At 42.0% G+C, this 22,839-nt stretch overlaps 1 protein-coding gene across 6 annotated transcripts in view; it reads right to left on the bottom strand.

Moving 5' to 3' along the window:
* The window catches only part of dlgap1b (discs, large (Drosophila) homolog-associated protein 1b), a 171,905-nt gene that overhangs the window by 18,017 nt on the left and 131,049 nt on the right, over positions 1–22,839 (bottom strand). For all 6 annotated transcript variants that reach the window (XM_070553153.1, XM_070553151.1, XM_070553155.1 and 3 more), the window contains one exon: positions 21,382–21,637. In XM_070553153.1, the coding sequence (XP_070409254.1) occupies positions 21,382–21,637 (256 nt within the window). The remainder of the gene's footprint in view (positions 1–21,381; positions 21,638–22,839) is intronic.

Below are 22,839 nucleotides of genomic sequence, written 5' to 3'. Positions count from 1 at the left end.
ACAAAACAGGTTCTTCTCCAGTCAAAAAGGCTGCAATATGCAGAAAAATGTTTATCTTGAAGCAATGGTACGTCTGTTAATATTCTCCAGGAACAAAAAGCCATCCATAACTTTTACTCTAGTTCTTTAAAAGTCCTCCACACCACCTGAAAAGCCCCTCTGAGTTTCATGTCAGTCTGCAACTCCCAGCATTCTGAGGTCAGAGGTCGCCCAAGAGGGTTTCTGCTCTCCAGATGCCAGAGATCTCAGACACAATAGCTCACTGTGTGCAAGCACGAGCAGAAGAGGAAGGTGGCAGTCTGAGTGCCTTTAAAGGAGTGTATTTAGCATTGTGAGACCTTGTTGGGGAGGGGGCTGGCAGAGTGGTAAACACTCTTCATTAACTTTTACATTTTAATTGACTTCTATTTTCTTTTTAAAATAAACTCACACATGCATATCAGCACTTAGCGGTTGAGTCCTCTGACCGAGGGTGCTATCAAACAAAGCCGTGTGCTCAGGGGCTGCAGGAATCCGTGTCAACAAAAGGTAACTGCTTTAGCAAGCGCGCGTCTCCCCAATCGCTAGATAAGAGTGTGTTTACAACTGTCAGCCGCCGGGAAATCTGGCAGCCAGCTGTCTTCGGTTAAGCAATCGAGTCATTTCACTTAACCTACTTTCTTATGATCCAAGTTCAAACCGGAGGACTGATTACCTGCATTCTTCTGTTATTGCTTGATGTTGTGCACACCCTGTCAGTCGGTCAGGAAACAGCAACAGATAGGAGACAAATTTCAAACTGGGATGTGGGCGAAAACAAAACATCAAGGGATTTTTGAAAAAAAAAAAAGCTAAAAATCTACTATGCAGATAAGTATTTAATGTTCACTGAAAATGATTTCATTTGAGTGTTTCTGTGAACTTGTTTCCATTTGCTGCTTGCTGCATAGCTTCACTCGAAGGCTTTCCTTGCACGTCTGTCAAGGCCGTCTCCACTTTCTCCCTAGTAACAGCTTTACCCCAACAATCCCTGAATTTCAAAGAGACACATTAAGTTTTCTGTTTCTGCCAAAAGACCTGCCTGCAGGGGACTCGGGGAGAGCCAAGTCACTCAAAGTAGAGACGAAAAGGGGATAGGACAGAGGAGTTAGTTTGCCACGCCGTTTCCTTCACTTCCTGTACATTCCAGCTGCCTTGTGGGGCGCAAACTTGAGGATTAGCCAAAAACGCTAAAGCTAACACACCCACACATCTCACGCATGCTTTCACTGCACTCATTTAACAGAGCGTTGCTCACAGACCGACTTGATACCGTAAGAGCAGACTGGCTCACGGCGCGGAGTGACACATCAGATGTGTCGGCAGTGACGCTGAAGGCAGCTGCAGCAGGTCCAGCATAGCTCAGGACAGAGTCATGAAGCTGGGTGAGACCAGTAAGTCATTAAAAGAAACTTTATTTGTTAGAGGACTGTTTCTGGGCCGGCTTCAGTTTCTGAATATGTAACTTGTTCAATTTTGAAAAAAGGGGCGGGACTTTGATGCTGAGATTAGGGGTTTCAGAGAGTACCAGGCACAGCTGTGTGGCTAAAACACGACCAGATCTGTAGCCTGTTGCAGCTAAGTTCAGAAAAACATTACCACAAACCTCAGGAACAGGGGTAAAAATAGAAGAAGAAAAAAAGACAAGAGTCCACACATATAAACTGAGCCTGGAGGGCTGAAACACAACTCCGATGTCATGTCATTACATGAAAGATCACTGCCTGCTGCAGCTGCTATTTACATATAAATGTGGTCAAAAGTTCACTTCTTTTATCTGCTTGCAGAAAAGGAGAGAAAAACGTTTGCATGCAGCCATCTCTCCAGGAAAAGAGAGAAAAAGTAATAGTTTGATTAAAAAAAACGAACAGGCACTAAAACCCAGTCGGAAAGCTGGCTGGAAGTTTTTACAAGCGTGTGAGTTTACTCTTGGAGGAATGCAGTGAAACATCAGTGCCGGGTGTTGTTTCACAGTCCTGAGTTTTCTTTCATTCCCCCCTCTCACATTCCTTCCTGCTTTCCCCCGTTTGACGTTCTTTGTCCTGACCGCTCGCACACGGAGGGGGAAAGGAGACACTGGCTGCCTAATCCGCTGCCAGAGGCACACTTAAGCCATCTGGGCCCAAAACCAAACGTCAGGCCTTCCGCGTCTAACCCATCGACATATATACCCCAACCCGAGAGAGGAGGGATAAGAAGCAGACGGGGGAGGAGATGGAAAGTACGGAAAAAGAGGGGAGGAGGAAAATGGAAGTAAAGTGAGGGGGAGAAGGAGAAGCTTGGAGGCAGATTTGAAACAGAACCAGGCAATGGTGGTGCACGTAGTTTTTCGTGGTTTCCAGTCCTGACCCTCTGACCTTACACATCCTGTTAAAGGAGGGGGGGGGGGGGGGAGATCAGACGGCAGCTATAGGCTCGGACTGTGTGCATGTGCGAAGGAATGTGCAGCGAGGAAAACTCAAACTGGGAGAAATATGGATTTGTGTTAAGATGGTCAAGCTCAAACCGTCTCTCAGGTGTGACTTTTCTTACCCTTCTCTCCCCCCTCGGTCTCCCTGTGTGTTTACATCCCTGCAGAACCGTGCAGGGGGAGGGGGGGAGGGACAATGGCTCCATCCGATATTCCCACTCTCCTGCCGAGAGCCCTCGTTTGTCTCCTGCATTCCTTTCCCCATTCATTTCTTTCTGTCTCCGCACTCCTGAGCAACTCTTTACACGGGGGAGGGGTGACTTAAAAAAAAACCCTAGTCCTCTTGAACCAAACCTCACCCCCCTCACCCTCTTTGCCCTTCCATCCTCTCGGTTTTACTTGGTTAGTGAAGCAGCAAAGCGTTAAGAAGGGGAGGAGAAAGAGCAGATGCATTCTTTTGCTTGTTTTCTATCTCAGAGCGTATCACGGGGCGAGTTTGCGGCTTATTTTTAATGACTGGTTTATGAAAAAAATGAAAAAAGGGAACGGGGAGGACCGGGTCTCTTCCCCGCCAGCCGCTCGCTACACAGACTTTGCTCCAGTCACACACATTTACTGTAGCTGAGTCTGGGACTTTCACAGAGAAGTCTTTAATTTGCGCCGGGGCCTGGCCTCCCACACCGCACGGCCCAAACCACCCACTTACAGCCGCCCACCATTCCTCCCAGCTCCTCCAACATAATCTCTCCCCTCAAGATCAGCGAAAGCAACGTCAGCTCCCAACCACACCATTTTAACTGTCAACATTCAATATGTGTAAAGAGAGAGAGGGGGAAAACAGGGTAGCGTGGAATAGAAACACGTTTTCTCTCCTTTCTTCCTCCTTTAGGAGGTTTAACTTTATATTCCCTCTCTTTATGTTTTTCATTCCCCGGGGCTTTTGAGTTTGCAGGCCCTGCCCTGCCCGGCTTTAGCATGCAGGAGCCACGAGGATCATCCACAGTCGACACCGAGGAAATCCTTTCAGGGCTTTGCTTTTCCTTTGCTCTCTCTGATGCCAAAACACCGGCAGGAAGCGAGGAAGCACAGGAACGGGAGGAGAGGGGGAGCCCCTACCTGATGCACCAGTCGGCCTGCTCACCACTCTGAAAGTAAACCACCAACCTCCATATTTTAACAGGAAGCTGCAGTGTGTTTTTGTACTTGCAGGATCCAGCTCCTCCCTGTGCCCCCCTTCTCTATCTCTCTCTCCTAACTTTTCCTTCAGAAACAGAGAGCAGGACGAGATGAATTAATGACGCTCTTCATTGCACTTCCTGTGTCAAAAGATATCCAAACGCCGCTCTTCCTCCCTGAATGGCCATAATCAAAGCATTCCAGGCCCTAACAAGCAGGGGCCAATTAAGTCGTAAGCAAACAAACACCCAGCAGCCACTAAAAGACGAAGGGGAAAACGGGGGGGTTCTTTACTTTGTTTCTGTTTGTGAGCGTGCACAGGCAGGACGTTACTCCAAGTCATGGAAAAATAAAATATTTACACATGACTGATGGCGTGCTCTCTGCAGAAGCATGAAGCAAGTGCCTGCATGTAAAAGTCGACCTTTGTAGGGTTTTGATGGAGGTGTGGTTCTGGTGACATCTAGTGAAACGAGTCATACTGCAAGTCAGCAAACGACAAATGTGCTTCAAAAATGTTTCAGCAGATATGAGCAGGAGATGGGCTTTGTCCTGGTTCTACTTATCTGGTGACGAACATCCTACGCTGAGCAGCATCAGAAGAGATGCCGAGTGTTTTCCCCCCCCTTCTCTCTCTTGTGTCAATGAGAGAGCGACAGTGCAAGTTCCCACTGGCTCACATTCTCAGACAGTCGTGACAGGACGGAGTAATTACTGACACACCAGCATGGCGAGGATTTATCTCCTGCAGGAAGAGAGATAGCCAAATCACAGTTTACCCACATCGAACTCCCAGTTCGGGCTTGATCCCGCAGCTGCAAATGGAGACGCCACACACAAACGCTTTGACACCATCCCATGAGCATTCACACACCCTAAAAAAAGAAGCAAGAACAGAAGCAAACCACAACTGAGACTGCCGTCTTCGTTTATTTTATTCCACATGTGAGCATGCAGCCGATGTGTCACCACATGCCATGACCCGACCCCTTGTTTCCTGTCAAACGCACCTCTGCTTGCACCTTCAAAGCACCAGGAATGACAGCATTACACAGGTGTGTGTGTGAAAGAGAATCCCAGAAGCAGATGACACGAGAGCGGTGTTTAATTTATATCCCTTAGATGATGGCAGCTTTGATCCACTGACACACAGGTGTAGTTCACATGCAGAGGCAGATGCAGCTAACACCGAGCTTTAGCTGCCCCTGTAATTAACACTGCAGCAGGAAGGAGAGTGCTTTAGGTGTGTCTGAGTGTAACCATGGAGCAGACGCGGCAGGAGGGATCGATGGATTCCTCTGCAACATCCTCACCGACTGAATGCTGCTCAATCTTCAGGTCTCCGAGGCAAACTCACATCAGATAAAGCACGGCTGTCAGTCCTGACTCATGGCTTTAATATCTAACAATCTCCCCCTCCATCTTTATCTGTTGCACACACGGATGCAGCTGATAAACGGTAATAATATCTGTCAGAGATTAAAGTTGTGAGTTGCTTTATTTTCAGGGATCCACGGATTAGTACAAACGTAGCTCCCTCTAGTGGTAACGACCGAGAACTGCAACACAAGATCTGCTTCATTGTGAAAATTAAGTTTGATATTGGCAACATTTAATATTCTTAATTATATCAATTAATAATAAAAAAATAATGTTTAATTATTTCATAAAATATACATTTAATACTACAGTGTTTATGAATAGAGGTTGACCGATAGAGATTTTTCTGTTGCTGATACCGATACGTAGGAGACGTGGTGTGTTGATGGCCGATATAAGTAATGCCGATTTTTATAAGCTGTTTTTCATGGCTGATCGTGACATTTTTCACCTTATTTTCATGGTAAGACATTACTAATAACATCAGTTGATGCACAAAATTTCTGAAGCTGAATCAGTTTTTAAACTCTGAATTTAAGTAACTGTTAAATCTTTACTTTGTGCACTGCTCAGTGTTAAATATAAATAAAGTTTATTTAGAGTATTTATTATTCTGATGTTATTAGTGAACGTAAAAATGCATTTAAATTAAATTCTGCAACAACATCGGGCTGCCTGAGGATGTGCCCGACTTTAAATCGCATTACCGAGGATAAATATCGGCCGATATATCGTCTATGAATAAACTAAATTTGGAAGAAAAAAATAGTTTGAGTGAGCGCTAATAAAAGAGGACTTTTGTTAGTCTTGTTAAAATATGAAGTTAAATTCTCTAAACATCTAAAAATAAATTCCAAAGAATAATTTGAAATCTCGCAAATAAACATACAACTGAGCCCACCAAGATTGTCTGCATCACAGCGTTTCAGCTAAGATCATTTAAGTTTTTTTAGAAAATAGATATTTTCCCTTTCTCTGCTCTAAAACATTTTACAACGCATATTTTTTTGCATTTGGAGGGTTTATTTTTGTGTTTATTCTTGTCAAGCTAGCTCTCTGTCGTTAGATTAATTTATTTATTGGTGACAAAGTTGCTTTAAAAATAAACAGTATAAAGCGGCTTTCTGGAATTATTTTCACAAATTTTATGAGAGATTTATTACTAAATAGTTAAAACTAAACTTGATGGAATAGTAAGAAGAAAATGATCTCATTTATGCTACTCTGACAGTAATTATCCAGCATTTTTTTTTTGTCTTTTGGTATATAAACTCTTCTGAATCCAGTAAACCTTATCTTGAAATTCTGAAATTCATAAGTCTAAATTTTTCCACCCAGAAAACAAATTTAAGACCAAATACGAGCTGAATTAAGTCAAACTAATGATCCTTTAGGTGAATAAATAAAAGTGTAAATGCACAAAGCTTAAATTTTTTTTAAGTTTGACTACATTTTAAACACTTTGAGTTTAATTTTGACAGCTAAATCTGCAGATTATTATTATTTTTATAAAAGGCCGTCAAACTCCCTGATAAACCTTTTCTGTTTTTATCTATGAGCTGATTAAGTTTCACCATTATAATTCCAACATGTGAGGCACTGAATTTCCATTCATTTTCAGGATGCTCAGTCTTTCACATGGCAGAAAAATAATACCACATGGCTGTGGCCTAGTTGGATCATAAGGGCTGTGTGTGTGTGTGTGTGTGTGTGTGTGTGTGTGTGTGTGTGTGTGTGTGTGTGCGCGCGCGCCTGCAAGACAGTCCATGGCATGCTGTGCTCAGCTATGGTTCCTGAGCCTCTTCTTAAAATAGAGGGCAGAGATGATAGTTGAGCGAGCAAACGCCATCGCTGGCAAGCTTACTCATCATGACTCAGTCAAAGGCAGATGGTTGAATGGAAACTAGGACTGCTCATCTGTCAGGCTGCAGGGTTAAAGCATCTCTGCGTTGACCCTCTCAAGTCTTGGACTGGTAAGTGGCACCACTTATCTTTTCCTTGGAGCTTTTACATTGTGCATTTTCTCTAAAAGGCACAAAAGTGTGAGATGAACCCCTGAAGCCACATTCCAGAGGGACATTTGGTGTATCCTAAATATCTAGAAGATGCCAAGGCTTATGGGTGCACTTCTGTCACCCCCCCAACAGAAATGTTCCAAAATAAACCTGGAGCTGGAAGGTGATCAACAATTCCTGACAACCAGGAGAGGGAGCAGAAATCATGAAGCTAATCCAGTCAGAAACTTATAGCATAAACCAGATAGAAAGCTCTTAATTTAAAAGGCTTATTACAAAAAGTAAAATAAAAATATATTCCACTTAGGTCAACACGTTTGCTGCCAAACCAAAAGCTTTAAGCATGAATTTGTGAATAGTTAAAATCCAAACATTAATACTGAACTCTACATAATCTATAAATTGTATTTTATTAATTCTGATGATTTCCTGTTATTGATTTTTATTAATATTAATTTGGTTTTAAAACATAATTTTAGTATTTTAAAGCACGAATAAGAAAAAGACATGGGATCAAGATGATCAAACTTAATGACAACTTCCGCTTCATCCTTTCAAAATGCAACTAAACAACTTGTTAAAGCCGTGTCTTTAGTAGAAACGCGGCTTTTCTTCAATTTCCAACACCAAAACGAGCCTTTAATAATACTATCACGAATAAAATATAAAACTTTAAAATTCTGCAAAGTTTTTGCTTTTACTGAAGTTGTTTAACATTTTAAGTAAAATGCGCCTTTATTTTGAAAGGGGGGATACCCAAACATCCGGCCTGTGCCCCCCCATGGCGCAGCTCGAAATTTCTCGCGCTTCACTTACAAACAGATTAAAACAGCAGCTTTTACTCACGCAGACAGATCCAGTAGTCATACATGTTGACCAGCGCGCTGTAAAAACGCTGAAGTAACGACATGAAACCGGTGAAACTTCCACTTCCGTTCTGAGCTCAAAGAACGACTCCTCTCGATTCACGTTCACGAGCTTGTGTCAGGATGTGGCACGCGCTAGACCCCCACCTCCTCCAGGGTGGGGCATTCGCAAAAAATTCCTTATAATACAAGATTTTCCCTTCAACTCAAAGAAAACAAATTATCTTAAATGAAGGTGTAAAAAACACGTTCACAATAATAATAATAATAATAATTATAATAATAATAATAATAATAACTTTCAGATATCCAGTTTTTATGAAAACTTATGTTCTATATATTCAGACATTAAAAATGAACGACAGATAAAAATTCCAGAGAACAGCTTTTCCTCACAAAATATCAGTTTCTTGATCTTGAGAAGATAAAATGCGGTAATTTGATCAATTACAGTTATAAAATATATGTTTTTACATATGACTCATTCAAGTTATAGAGTGTAATTGATTGAAAGTTCTCTGAAAACAAATAAGTAACTCCTGAAACATGCAAATGTCTATATATCAGGCAATATTTATCATTTTTTATATATCGGCATCACAGGTATGCCTCTTTAGTACAGTTCATTTAAAGTCAGGCACAAATGCAGCCCAGTGCTGCTGCAGAATTTTACTTAAATGTAAATTTAAATTCATGAAAAATAGTTGCTTAGCAAATATGCTGTAAAACATTATTGTCATTTGATATTTCTTTTTATTTACCTGTTTTGTTAGTTCATTGATTTAAAAAACTATTTAAATGTTTGATTTTAATACTGAGCAGAGCAGAAAATTAACATTTAAGAGGTTTTTGAACTCAAAGTTCAACAACTGATTCAGGTCAATAAATGTTGTGTGCCTCCTGTTGTTATCAGTGACATTAAAGCGTGCAAATAAAGCATAAAATGTCAATATCAGTCAAAAAAATTAGCATTGGTATAAGCAATAGAATAAACCCAAATCAGTTGATCTCTCCTTATAAATAATAAAATCTTTTTATGGAAATACTATTCTGGTCAGTGAATTAACAGGATCATGCACCCATCCAAACAAGTATCATGTAACAAAACAAGTCCACCTCATGCGTTGAATTTTAGGAACGGATTTGAATTAAACCATATTATTTGCATGATTTGATAACTTGCTCTGGAACTGACACTATTATCAGATATTCGTTTCATATTTTTACTTGTGAATTTTTTGAATGGATGCGGAAACTTCAGTGATTTTTAAAGGGGAGCTAGGCAGATTTAGCTAGCTTTTTGCAACCCCTAGTGTCCGTTAAATGTCTGTAACCAAAGCAAAAGTGAAACTAAAGCCTGAGTCATGCTTCTGCGTCAGTGCGGAGACACGCAACGCCATTATCTGTCCTTGCGGGCCTGCTGGAGAGCCCCGCAAGGATGGACGGAGTCGAGCTCTCTTTTCTAGACATCCGTCCGTCAAGACGGAGAACACAAGCGTGTGATTGGTCAGGGCACCACTGCCGTATACACCGCCACCATTGCGCCCTCAAAAACATAAAGAGAGCCGAGGATAACTAGAGGCAGACACGGAGAAGCTTGAAGAATACCTCGCGAAAAAACGTAATTCCCCCGTGACTGGAGGAGTAAAAAGATGCGCAGCAAGTGTTTCATTTGTGGACGGAAATCACAGGAAACGTGGGTTCAGAGGTGGCGAGCGCATGAAGAGGTGGAGGAGAATGAGAGACAAATGTGTCAGTTAAAAAGTCTCTTATATACAAAAAAACCCGCAATATAAACACACTATCTTGGACCGGATACATGACAGGATACCACAGAACAACACTACGCCCTCTGTTGTCTTGGCGGGGAATTGCTTTGCAACACTTCCCAGGAGACTAAGTATGAGGGCAAAATGTCTCCGTCTGTGCGTGCGTGTCTCTTCCTTTTGGAGCTGACGGAGAAGCATGACTCAGGCTTAACTCCTCGCTGTGCGCTCATCTCTTTAACACCTTAATCCACATGTGTCAGATACAAGGCGCGAGACGCGAGAGATTCAAGTGTCTTAAAATAAGGATGCCGCTTCAAAGCGCACATTGGCTAGAAACTACATTATGCATGGCGATTGCGCTCCCAGTGCAGTGACTCGCCTCTAGGTCGTGTTTAATTAATGCAATAAGTGAAAATAACTGTCCACACATTATCCTAAAATGTCCAGGTAGAGAAAGTTTGATGCAGAAGGAAGGGTGTTTCAACAGATGGAACATGTTGATGCTTATTTTTTCTCTAAGTGTTTTTCTCCACAGAAGAAGCTACAGTGATGTTCTGCTGAGCTGTGGTAGCCTCATGGAGGGGGCATCGTCTTGAACACTGTTGCTAACCATTTAATCATTCTCCCTCTCCTGATGATAACACTTTACTTTCCTTGACATTGAATGTGCTACTGCTAGTTTACCTGTTTAATTATAGATTCACTAGGATAAATACAATAAAGTTTATCTCTCACCAAATAGAATATTTACTAAGAAATCACAATGTAACCATAGAAACATTGGTGTGTGTGTGTGTGTGTGTTCTGTCTTCTCGATCCCCAGTGAGTCGTGGAGGATGGCTGCTTATACTGAGCCAGAATTCTCTGGAGGTTTCTTCCTGTTAAAAGGGAGTTTTCCTCTCCACTGTCGCTGCATGCTTGCTTAGTATGAGGACTGTTGTAAAGTCACTGACACTAGTCAGTGACTTGATGCAATTTGCTGGGTTCCTTATACAGGAAACTTTTTTCTGATTGGCTTAATGAATTGACCTGGATTGGAAAGTTTATTATGTGAAGTGCCTTGAGACGACTCTTGTCGTGATTTGGCGCAATATAAATAAACTTGAATTGAAGGAGAAAAACGGTATGTCTTTACAGTCTTTAGCGTCCATGCTACTAGCATCAGCATCTGCAGCGTTACCTCCTCTGTCTCGGATAAACTAAAAACACTTATCCTGCTCAGTGCCGAGTTTACTAAGCAATTAGCTGACTTTGAAGTCCAGAAATGGATTTTAACAGCTCAGTAATCTGTTTGCTGCTGACATAGAAAGCACACCGACCAACTTCCTGACCGAGATGATTTAACTCCAGTTTAGCAAGGTCAGTTTGACTCTGTGGCTGCTGCACCTTTTATCCCCCTCCCCGACACAACCGCGTGGTCCAGATGCTTTCCATGTCCAGCAGCACAAACCTGTGTGAGCAACTGTTTCTCAATGATGAACTCCTTCCTCAGCTCAGAGACAAACCCCACAGATGCAGGTCTGGCTGGAACAGGTGAGCATCACAGGAAATCAGAGTGGAGAAAACTGGTATTGAATTATTTTGGTTTTATTAACCTTTTCTGCTCCAAAGCATGAAAGTTAATAGGTGAGAAATATTTCACCTACTTTAAAACAGAAAAGATTACAGATAGAAGAATAGAAATAGAAATAAAATAGAAAATCCCTTTATTGTCCGTCAGTAGGGAAAGCTTGGTGTCACACATTCATTACAGGAGCAACAAAGACGAGTAAAAATTAAAGAATAAACAAGAAAACACAAAATAGAAACACTTAAAAGATTAAAAAGATAAAAAATAAGAAATGCTGAATATATGCAGATTTTAAGGAATAAAATATTTAAACACTGATGTGTGCTTTATTTAAAATGGACTAGCTCATGTGTGATTTGGTTATTCCACATTCAGTGTTACTGCAAAAATAAGTTTGTTTCCAAATGAAAAGGTTCAACCATTCAGATCTGTACATAAAGGAAAATGTGCATATTTAGCCTCACTTTAAAAAAAATATTGAGTTTGGCCCGCAACTTCGTCCCAGTTTTTCATTTTGGCCCAGTGTGAATTTGAGTTCGACACCCCTGATCTAACACATGCAGGAAACGTCCAGGAACCAGACTGCAGCAACAGGCTCAACTATCCCAACAGAGCGACCAGTCTGAAGTTGCAAGTGGAATACTCAGGCCACAGGGTGCGAGAGGTGTTGGGTGGCCTTTCATCAATCAGGATTACATTTTGCTTGGTTGATGATCTAATGTAGCTTAGTGAAGAGCAGTGCAGTTTTGTAATATGCAAGTACTCATAAAACTATATTTTATGTCATTTTTATGGTGTATAAACAATGACTTCCAGAACCAACTCGCAGCCAGATTTCATGGCAGCAGCTCGGTGATAACTTAGTTTCACTTTTGTCAAACAAACCTTGAGGTTACATGTTTACATTTAGTCTGATCTTTGCCCTGCACACATCCCTTCATGCCAAAAGACATGACAGGGAGATGGTTTCTTCTCAGTGATCCTAACACTTACTGACACCAGCAGCATGGTGCAGAGAAACACTACTCACAGGTCAGATTTTCACAACACTTAAAGCTGTGCTAAACCCTCTGTCAAGAGAGTTTTTCACCTGTAATCCTGCTCTGAATCCACCTTGGACGTCTTTCTTCATCTTTACAGCATTTGAACCCCCCGACACATGACAAACAGATTTCCCATGCCATGTCACAACTGGCTCTTGGATATTTGCGTGGGACGGTGGTGACACGAGGTGGAAAAAAGGGGAAGAGAGATTTGGTTGAATGCTCCGCTTGATCCTGATTCCATCAGACTTTATCGGTCTGTATCCCTGCCACTTATATTTAGCACGCTGGGAAATCCGATGATGCTAATTCTCACAGGCTCTCTCTGAGAGAAAAGGACTCATGGAAAAGTGCCAGCGATGGCAGCGATTGCTGTTAATTGGGTCAAGCTGTCTGGTAGCGTCTCCATCCACCCACTCATGCTGCTACTGTAGGAAAGGGCAGAGGTGCAGCGCTGTGTTATACTCAGCCCCTGGGGGCAGTGTTGTACAGTTTTTCGTTCAGCTTTTTGCACAGGCCTGTAAAAATAGAGTGGGGGAATACAGACCAGTGCAGGGTTATTTCAGTACAGAAATGCCTGAAGACCTTGCAGGAAGATCGTTCTTGTAAGGTTAATGTTGCATTTTATACACGCCATCTTTCTAAACCACAATATACTGACTTTGGGAGAACACTAAATAGATACAAATATGCTAAATCTGTCTAAAAATGTATGTTTTAAATGATTAAACCTTCACTATTCTAAGTAATGGTTAAATATGTTCAATGTGAAACATTTTTACAGTTAGATGAATACACTCTGATGTTTAACACCATCAGCAGCATCGTCTCTCCTGCCTCTCCTACAGCCTCCATCCACTCTGTTGCAGACTGTGAGAACTTTCTGTCTTTCTTTGTGGACAAAGTCAGTAAGGTTAGATCTAGCATCTCTCCTTCAGCCTCATCGTGCCTCTCCCGACTCCAACCAGGCCCATCATCCTAGATAGCTTTGCTCCTGTTTCTTTGCCTGAGTTAACCAAACTAGTTAACTCTATGAAGACCTCTGCATGCCCCCTCGACATCTTACCCTCACCTTTGTTTAAAAGTGCTTTTCAGTCCATCGGTCCAAGTGTGCTCTCTATAATTAATGCTTCTCTGGTTTCTGGTCAGGTCCCTGCTTACTTTAAGAACGCTGTAATCCACCCGCTTCTTAAAAAACCGAGTCTTGGTGCCTTTCTTCATAGCAGCTTCAGACCCATCTCTAAACTTCAGTTCATCTCCAAGATCTTGGAAAAGGTTGTGGCTAAACAACTCACAGCTGCTCTTGACATCTATGATAGCTTCCAGTCAGGTTTTCGCAGAGCTCATTCTACTGAAACAGCTCTTTTTAGGGTCTCTAATGACCTTCAAACCCAGTGATGCAGGGGACTGTTCTGTTCTGGTCCTCTGGACCTGACTGCAGCCTTGGACACTGTTGACCATCACCTGCTACTGGAGAGGCTGAGAGACTGGGTAGGCCTATCAGGATCTGCTCTGGAGTGGTTCTCCTCTTATCTCTCTGAGCACTCCTTTTCTGTGGCCGTCTCCAAGTTTAGGTCCTCAACCACCTCCCTTACCCATGGTGTCCCACAAGGTTCTGTGCTGGGGTCTCTGCTCTTCCCCCTCTATCTGCTTCCTCTTCAGCACATCCTGAGCTCCTTCAAAGGAATCTCCTACCATCTTTATGCAGATGACATCCAACTGTACATCTCCTTTAATCCCCATGAGATGTCTAAGCTGCAGCTGTTACACACCTGCTTAGACTCTATCAAAACCTGGATGGTTGGGAGCTTTCTACAGCTGAATGAAGATAAGACTGAGATCCTCATCTGTGCCCCAGACAAGCTGGTTCCCAAAGTCAGAGACTCTCTTGGTCAGCTTGCTTCTCACACCAAAGCCTCAGTCAGGAATCTTGGTGTGACCTTTGACTCAGCTCTCACCCTGGATTCTCATGTCAGTTCTCTTGTTCACTCTTCCTTCTTCCATCTCAGGAACATTGCAAAGCTGAGTCTCATTCTGTCCTGCTCTGAACTTGAGACAGTTATCCACACCTTCATCTCCTCACGCTTAGACTACTGTAACTCTCTTTTCACGTGTCTGAGCAGAACCTCCCTGACCCGTCTGCAGGTGGTTCAGAATGCCTGTGCTCGGCTTCTGACCAAGTCCTCCAAACACACCCACATCACCCCGCTTCTCCTCCAGCTTCACTGGCTGCCAGTCAACTTCAGGGTTCATTTCAAGATCCTGGTTCTGGTCTATAGGGCCTTACATGGACAAGCACCATCTTACATTGGTGATCTTCTTAGTCCCTACACCCCCAGAAGGTCCCTGAGGTCCAGTGATCAAAGCCTACTGGTTGTGCAGCGCACCAGGCTTAAGACCAAAGGTGACAGATATTTTGCTGCTGTGGCCCCCAGACTCTGGAACTCTCTCCTCCTGAGCCTGAGATCAGTGGACTCAGTGATCTCCTTTAAAAAGCAGCTGAAGACTCACTTGTTCAAGCTGGCTTTTGTATGACCTTCTTCACCACTCTCTATTCTGCTCTCCCCACCTATTCCACCTTCCTCAGGATCCACTGATTTCCCTCTCATCTATTCACTCTCTCTATTTCTTTAAATTTTTTAATCACAATTGTCTATTTTTTTTGCCAATTTTAAATATAATTTAACCATATTCTAAATTCTTTTTGATATTTTTACATTTTTTGTTTTTGTGAAGCGCCTCGTGATTTTCATCTTGAGAGGCGCTATAGAAAAGATATTTTCTTCTTCTTCTCTAATTACAAAATGAGTTGTTTTTTCTCATATTAAGTTTTTTCAATCCTTAAATCTGGGAAATTCAGTCGAATCTTAAGAATTTCTCGTATATATATATGTTTTTTGTTTAAATTCTTTGTTTTTCATTCTTTTTTACTGCCGTGACACCAACTTTTCCCTAGTGTGGGACAATAAAGGCATTTTCTATTCTATTCTATTTTTTAAGAGTTGCAGAAGGTCTGTTTAATGATCTGCTGATTTTTAGCACTTTAGAACGCAGTAAGTCAAAAACTTCCAGTGGATTCTTCTTCGTTGGTACTCAGCGGCTTGTTTTTTCTTCTGGTCGGCAGACTGGGTATCGAAACCAAGAATTGGAACTAAAACATTTGAACGATTCAGGGAAAAAATGAAAATTAGTTCCAGTTCCAATTGATGTTTGATGCTGAACTCTAACACCAAATCTTTATATAAAGAGGGTTGAGCTTTTTAAAGTAAAAATAGATAGTTTTTTAAGTTAGAACTTTAACATTGAGTGACTGTTGAGTTAGAAACTTGACCAGTTTCATATTTGACACCACTCTGCAGCCCTCTGTTAACTAAACATTGCACTTAATAGCTTTGTGGAGTGGGTAGGCGTCCTAAGGGGGCACCCTTTATGTGCTTTACGGCTGTTGCTTACATTAGTTGTAACGCTAGCAGTTAGCATTTTCAATTAGCCATTTGTCAATAAAAAACACAAAAAGAAGAAAAAATTAGTTTTCTTCTGTTGGCATCATGGTGGAGCCTGGAAGTAAAAGTAAGAGAGTAATGTCTTTGGAGGTGAAGCAAAGAGCTAAAACCAGAGTGAGCATTGATGTGAGGGAGCTAACGGAGGCTACAGAATCACGGACTGATGGTGATCTGGATTTGTTGCTACTGGACTTTTAAGTAAAATCATTTTTTGTCCAACAGTGTGAATCTTTTTACATTGTGGTTATTTTAGTATTGGTTGGCTAATGTTAGCTCGTTGTTAGCACTAGCTATAGCAGGCTGCAGCAGGGTCGTTTACTGTTGTAATGTCACTTTCAACCAGTAGGGCAGAGGAGCAGGAAACTGCTTAATGTTACTTTGTTAAAAAAAACACATCTGGTACACAAAGTAAATTCTTGATGTTAATATTTTCTCTTGGGTGTTCTGTTCTCTTAATTTAGATTTTTAAAAATAATTTATTAACTTTATTTTTATTTATTTAGACAGCAGGCAATTAGTCTTTATTTAGCTGCTCTAAAAGAAGAAATGCAAGCAGATAAAGTACACCCAGACCTGAATGGGCAAACTAAATGAAGAGGTTGTACTCCACCGAGTGTTTGACAAGACCGTCAGCAATTTGAATCATGAGCATGCTTCAAATGCTTAACCATTAAGAAATGCTTTACTCAGCACAACACCTCTCTGCCGAGGGGAAAAACATCATAGCCATTTAACTAAACACAATAGAGACGAGATGGAGGGGCAAAAAGCCACACTTTTCAGTTAGCACCTGTGATCGGACGATGAATAAAAGCTATTTATGAGCAGAGGGTCGGTCGATGAGGGTTGGGGAGTGTGAGAGAAATTACAAGGTTTTTTTTTCCAGATCTCTTTGTGTGCTTCTTCTTATTGAAAGTCAAGCAAATAACTGTGGAAAAGCAGCTAGGATGAAGAAGTTTCCTTAGCTGTAGCAGGGTGAAAAGGTGATTAATACGTTAAATGAAGACGATATGAGGTGGAGGAGCCGCGGCTTAGTGGCAGTAAAGTCGTCGCGTTAACTGATTACTATGGATTTTCTCCAGCATTACAAAGAGGATCTGCAGCAGATTTTGTTAAACCGATCCAATGGAGCTGACGTCTCAGCCGAACCTGTCTGTATGGTGCTGCAGTAACGTGTGTGTGACTGAGCAGGAGTGGGTGTGCCAGTTTGAGCAAGCAACAGTAGCCACTTCGTGTTCAAAGAGAAGAGATCAAAGAACTTTGGTCCCCTTCCTTTGGATTAAACAGATCATCAATAATAATGGGCAGGAGTGGCATGGCAGCGAGGAGTGTGAGCGGATGCTGATGGGTTTCTCATGCTGTGTGTGTGTGTGTGTGTGTGTGTATATAATATTTTGGCAGTTTGCCACGGGGACAAATGGTAGCAGACACCATAAGTGTTCTTTTTTTTCGTTTTCTGGAACTGGTGCTTGAAAACAGCCCTCAGAAGTGTTATGCAATATTTACCACAACAACATCTTCCCTTCTCACTCCGCGCTCCCAGCTGATTTGGAGAATTCTGTGTGTTTAGAGGTGCGACCTGCCTCTCCTGAAACGTGGAACAACAGCAATCAGCAGAACCGTAAAAGCTGTGAAGGAGTTTCTGTGAAGAAATTAATTATGGCGCTTCCAGTTAATGTAATGTTATGACATTTTTGGGACTCTGGTAATTTGTCCTAAAGTTGAAGTGGTAGCAGCCGGCTATTTCTCCTTCTCTGACGTTACTGAGTGCGTTTACATGCAGCCAGTAACCCTTTTAAAACCCGAATATTCACAATAACCCGGTTCCGCAGGTCCATGTAAACACCACCAATAACCCGGATATGCTCATAACCGGGATTTAAAAAACCCGGTTACTACACCTGGGGTAACCCTTTTCTAACCCGAATGTTTGGTCGTGTAAACGCATACCGGGATATCCCCATCAAAGCGTGTGTTCTGCGCATGCTCTGTTTGCAAGGAATCTTGGTCTTTTGAGTAGCGAGACGTCTTGTATGCGCCAGAACACCGGAAGTAAACAACAAGTTGGGAGCAACATGGCGAGTCGCGGCACAGCACCACACTTTTGGAGTGACGAGGAAACTAAAGCACAAACAAAAGTGGTCGCTATCTCTTCCGAACTGGGAAACATGTTGTTGTTTTCACGGATACCGGAACAAGAAGAGCCGGAAATGACGCGTAGTCCATACGTCCTGACGCTACCCCAACATTTAAATCGGGTTATGCAAGTTAGGGGTAACTCTTTCTATTTCTGCTTGTAAACGGGTTATTCTGATCAACTAAGAAACCCGAATACCGACCTTAACCCGATCATAACCCGGATATTGGCTGCATGTAAATGTAGTCATTGAGAGGAGAACCTCTCACACCAGTGGTGCTCCATTGCTAAATATGTGAGCGCATAATGAATGGAGGACCCAGGAAAGTGAGGAAGTGTGGTGATTCAGCAAGACCGACAACCGGGTGGTCCAATGGTAGCTTTCGGTCTGGAAGGTGCTATTGGCTGAGGTATTTAGACAAATGCAAGAACTACTTTATTATTATTTTTGTTTGCTTTTTTAAAATCTCCACAATACATTTAGAATAGAATAGAATAGAATAAAATAGAATAGACTTCTATTGTCATTGCACGGGGTACAATGAAATTGAGGGCTGCTCCCATCGAGCCATAAACACATTCAACATCAATAAAAGTAAAAAAAAAGGAAGTTTAACTATATTATATATGTTAGAATGCTGTTAAGAAGCATGAAAAATGTTTTAAGCAAATGTAATATCCAAACTTGCCACTGTAGCTTTAAAAGGCAAGACAAGTGCCAGGAATACCAGATATCAGACGCATTGTCGCTCCAGCAGATGACAGCCGTGAAGAAGGCTTCAGGCAAGAAGGTGAAACTGTTGCAGGTAGAAGAAACATCTTTTTACCAAAGTCTCTTGCCTAAGAAGAACTATGTTTGTATGTAATCGGTAGTTCACTGGTTTGATCCCCTATTAGGAATAAAGCTCCAGTTTTCAACACTTGTCATTACACTGCAGTATATATTGTAATAAAACATAAAGCGGACAAACACTTTAAACAAACTGATATTCTAGCTCAGGGGTAGGGTACCCTGGTTCTGGAGAGCCACTATCCAGCATGTCTTAGTTGTTTCCCTGCTTAACACATTCTCACACCCGAAGCATTGAAAGATGACGGTGGGTGACCAAGCGTTTGTTTCCGATGCGTTGGGTGCCCCAGCGCGTCGTTTTCCGACACCCGCGGTAAAACGCACATTTAACCGACATTTAACCTCTAACCTCTTGCTATTTAACCTTCCCCTAACGCACATCCTAACATTAACCCAGTTTCTCGTTCTAAACTTCTCGTTCACCGTATTTGAGATGTACGTTACAACTAGAAACAAAGTTTTGCATGCGCAAGAGGGTTAAGGTTAGAATGGGAGTGAGGGAAAGGTTAAATAGCAAGAGAGTAAAGGTCATAATTCGGTGAAATCGCCGTTTTACCACAGCAGTCAGAAAACGACGGTCGGGCACAGCATGTCGCCTCCCGACGCGCTGGGGCTCCCAACGCATCAGAAACAAATGCCATTTTGGACGCTTTGGGTGTGAGAATGTGTTGTGTTTAAACACAGGTCAGCAGCTCATCAGAGTCTGTTGAAGCCTTTTAATCACCTGCTGATTAAAATCAGGTGTGTTGGAGCAGGGAAATCTCTAAAACGTGCTGGAAAGCAGCTCTCTAGGACTGGAGTGTCCTACCTGCCCTAGATGCAGCATTAATTGGACCCTTGTAGATGTAAAATGACCAATTTTTTAAAGATAGCTCTGTTCGTCCAGTGATACAAGTTTTCGAACTGCGAGTTGAACATTATTTTGCTTTTTCAAACGATTTTACATCGATAAGATTGTCAACAAGACGCAGGAGTGCTGCAAAACCTAAAGAGCCATTCAGGTCATCTGTTGAAAATTCCTGTATTTACACTCACTCACTTTCACAAGCTCAGTTACTGCGCTATGCAGCAGACCACAAGCAAAGCACGTTAAGGACGGTTACTGTCCACCACCTAGTTATTGCACGTCCAAAAAAACGTTTTTTTGGAACACTGCCGCCTTCCAGTTTGGCATGTCTTGGCGGGAAGTTCATTAATTACAGTGACTGATGACTCTGACGTGAAGTTTTAAGGAAGTGATGAATTGGGCAGCAGTACAACTATGACAGTAATATGAAGCAGAGCTCTATCTCCAGAGTGGTGAACTGCTCCAGACATCACCCTGTGAAGCATCGCTCAGCCAAATCCCCGACGTCTCGTTTGGTTGTGTTTTGGTTCCAACTGATTAGAAGTCTCGGTTTCAATTTAAAAACCCTGCAGGAATTCAATGGTAAATCTCTTTTAGCGCTAAAAACCAGGAGACCGTCTTCAATTGCAAGAAACAGCAGTGTAATGACACCCAGCACACTAGCAGCATGTCTTAATCTGTCCATCATGTAACAAATTAAGGCATCTGAAATGGACGCTCACTTAGGTACTCTGCAGCTGACAGCGGCACTTTTTATCTGACATGTTTTGAAAATGTCGTCTTCATGCTACGGTAGACAAAATATATATTTAAAGGGAACAAGAGGCAATAAAGAGAGTATTCCAGTGTTGTGTAGCTTGAAAACCTGCTTTTATTTCTCACACTTCCCCTGATAGATGGTCTTCATTAACTCTTGCTTCCCCCGAGGTGGAGCTACGAAGGTCTGGGATCTTTATTTTATCAGTCTCCAATAGATCAATATCTACCTCCACTCAGCGGAACAATCAACCAAATTATCTGTTAGCTTTAATTGCATTGTGAACCCACACTGCTAATTATATGTGATGATAAAAATACAGATTTTGTTCAGTTTCTTCAAGTGAAATAAGGAAAATATAAGTAATGAAAGAGATCATTTCGATTAAATAAAAACAGCAAAGGAAGCAATTTTTAAAAGTGAAAAAAGTATGGCACAAACTGCAGTGAATGCATTCAACTGGAAGTCCTCTAGGTTTGGGCAAACGCTGTCGCCTAATTGGTATAATTAAACGAGAGCTGAAGGGAAAGCCGGAGTGCACGAGGCAGTGGAGGCTCAACACGCGTGGTGTAACGGAACGACGCTTGGATTTTGCAGCGTAGCACTCAGTCCTGTTTGCCAGCACCACTCAGCATCAATACTGCATGGAGTCGGTGCAAAGTCAAGCTCTCCAGACCATGAGACCCACGAGGGGGCTAAAATAAGATCCAGCCATCACTAAGCTTTAGAATTCAGATAAGCTCTCTGTGTGGGAAAAAAGTGGTTTTGGATTCATCTAATAAATGAGGAAACTGGGTCATACGAATAATAAGAGTTATGGAAGTTATAACATGTAAAACAGTTTCAGCACTCACTGACAATCAATAGGAACAGCTTCCTAAATGCAGCTTGGTTTCCATTCTATACATTTGATGCATAATTAAAAAAATCACAACACACCTTCTGCACACAGATGAATTCCTAACGAGATATAGAATATGTTTGTTCATGCACAGTCACGAGCACATCAGCCTGCATGTGTTGAGCACGTTTCCACCAACCTGTGTTGCTCTGGATGGTTCGGACGGTGGTGGCAGTGCGCGGGGGAGAGTCGCTCCTCCTGATGCCCGCTGTGACGCCACCCTCCTCCTCTTCCTGTGAGCAGCCTTTCTCTATAGCACGTACGTAGCTGTGGCTGCGCATGCGGAAGCAGCCCGACATGGGCAGGTCCAGGGCATCCACCACCTGGGACTCCATCTCACTGAAGACAGACTCGCACACCGCCTCAATCTGTCCATTTACCTCCACCTCGCTCACCTGCAAAAACAAAACATCCACACAAGCATTTTCACAAACAAATACATATTTACAAAGATTAAAATATATATGATTTTTTTAAATACACTTTAAAAATGTGTTTTCATTTAATCAGTTTTTTCCTTTTAATAGCAGCAATTATTTCTGTTTTATGTTGTTGAAAATCATTACAACTTAAACACACAGAGCTAAACTTGTGGGTTGCAGTCCAAAAAAAAAGGTGAATTTCACACCAAGAGTTAATTTAATCTGGTTAAATTCAGTCCACATACAGAGATGCAAACGTTTGAGCAGCCTTGTTAGTCTTCAAGATTTTCCTGTATAAATTGTTGGTTGTTACGATAAAAATGTCAGTCAAATATGTGTTATAGGAGACACACACAGTGATGTTTGAGAAGTAAAGCAAAGTTTATAGGATTTACAGAAAGTGTGCAATAATTGTTTAAGCTAAATTAGGCAGGTGCATAAATTTAGACACTGTTGTCATTTTATTTATTCCAAAACCTTTAGAACTAATTATTGGAACTCAAAAGGGGTTTGGTAAGCTCAGTGACCCTTGACCTCCGTACGCAGGTGAATCCATCATGAGAAAGAGTATTTAAGTGGGCCAATTGTATTTTTCCCTCCTCTTTGAATATTCTCTGAAGAGCAGCAACATGGGGTCTCAAAACAACTCTCACATGAGCTGAAAACAAAGATTGTTCCCCATCATGGTTTAGGGAAAGAATACAGAAAGCTATGACAGAGATTTCAGCTGTTTCCACAGTTAGGAACATGTTGAGGAGATGGACGGCCACAGGAACAGTTCAAGTTAAGGCTTAAAGCGGCAGACCAAAAAAAATCTCAGATAAATGGAAGCGAAGAATGGTGAGAAGAGTCAGAGTCCGCCCACAGACCAGCGCCAGAGACCTACAACATCATCTTCTACAGATGGAGTCACTGTGCATCGTTCAACCATTAGACGCACTTTACACAAGGAGATGCTGCACGCTAGAGTGATACAGAGGAAGCCTTTACACCGCCCACAGCACAAACAGAGCTGCTTGAGCTATGCTAAAGCACATGTGGACAAGCCAGCTTCATTTTAGAATAAGGTGTTGGACAGACCAATCTATAATTGAGATACTTGGGCATAACAAGGGGCGCTATGCATGGAGGAAAAAGAACACATCATTCCAAGAACAACACCTGCTACCTACAGT

The sequence above is a fragment of the Nothobranchius furzeri genome, chromosome 7 (genome assembly GCF_043380555.1).
Source record: "Nothobranchius furzeri strain GRZ-AD chromosome 7, NfurGRZ-RIMD1, whole genome shotgun sequence".
NCBI lineage: Eukaryota > Metazoa > Chordata > Actinopteri > Cyprinodontiformes > Nothobranchiidae > Nothobranchius > Nothobranchius furzeri.
Note: the sequence above shows the minus strand (reverse complement) of the source record. Positions and strands in the feature narration are given on the sequence as shown.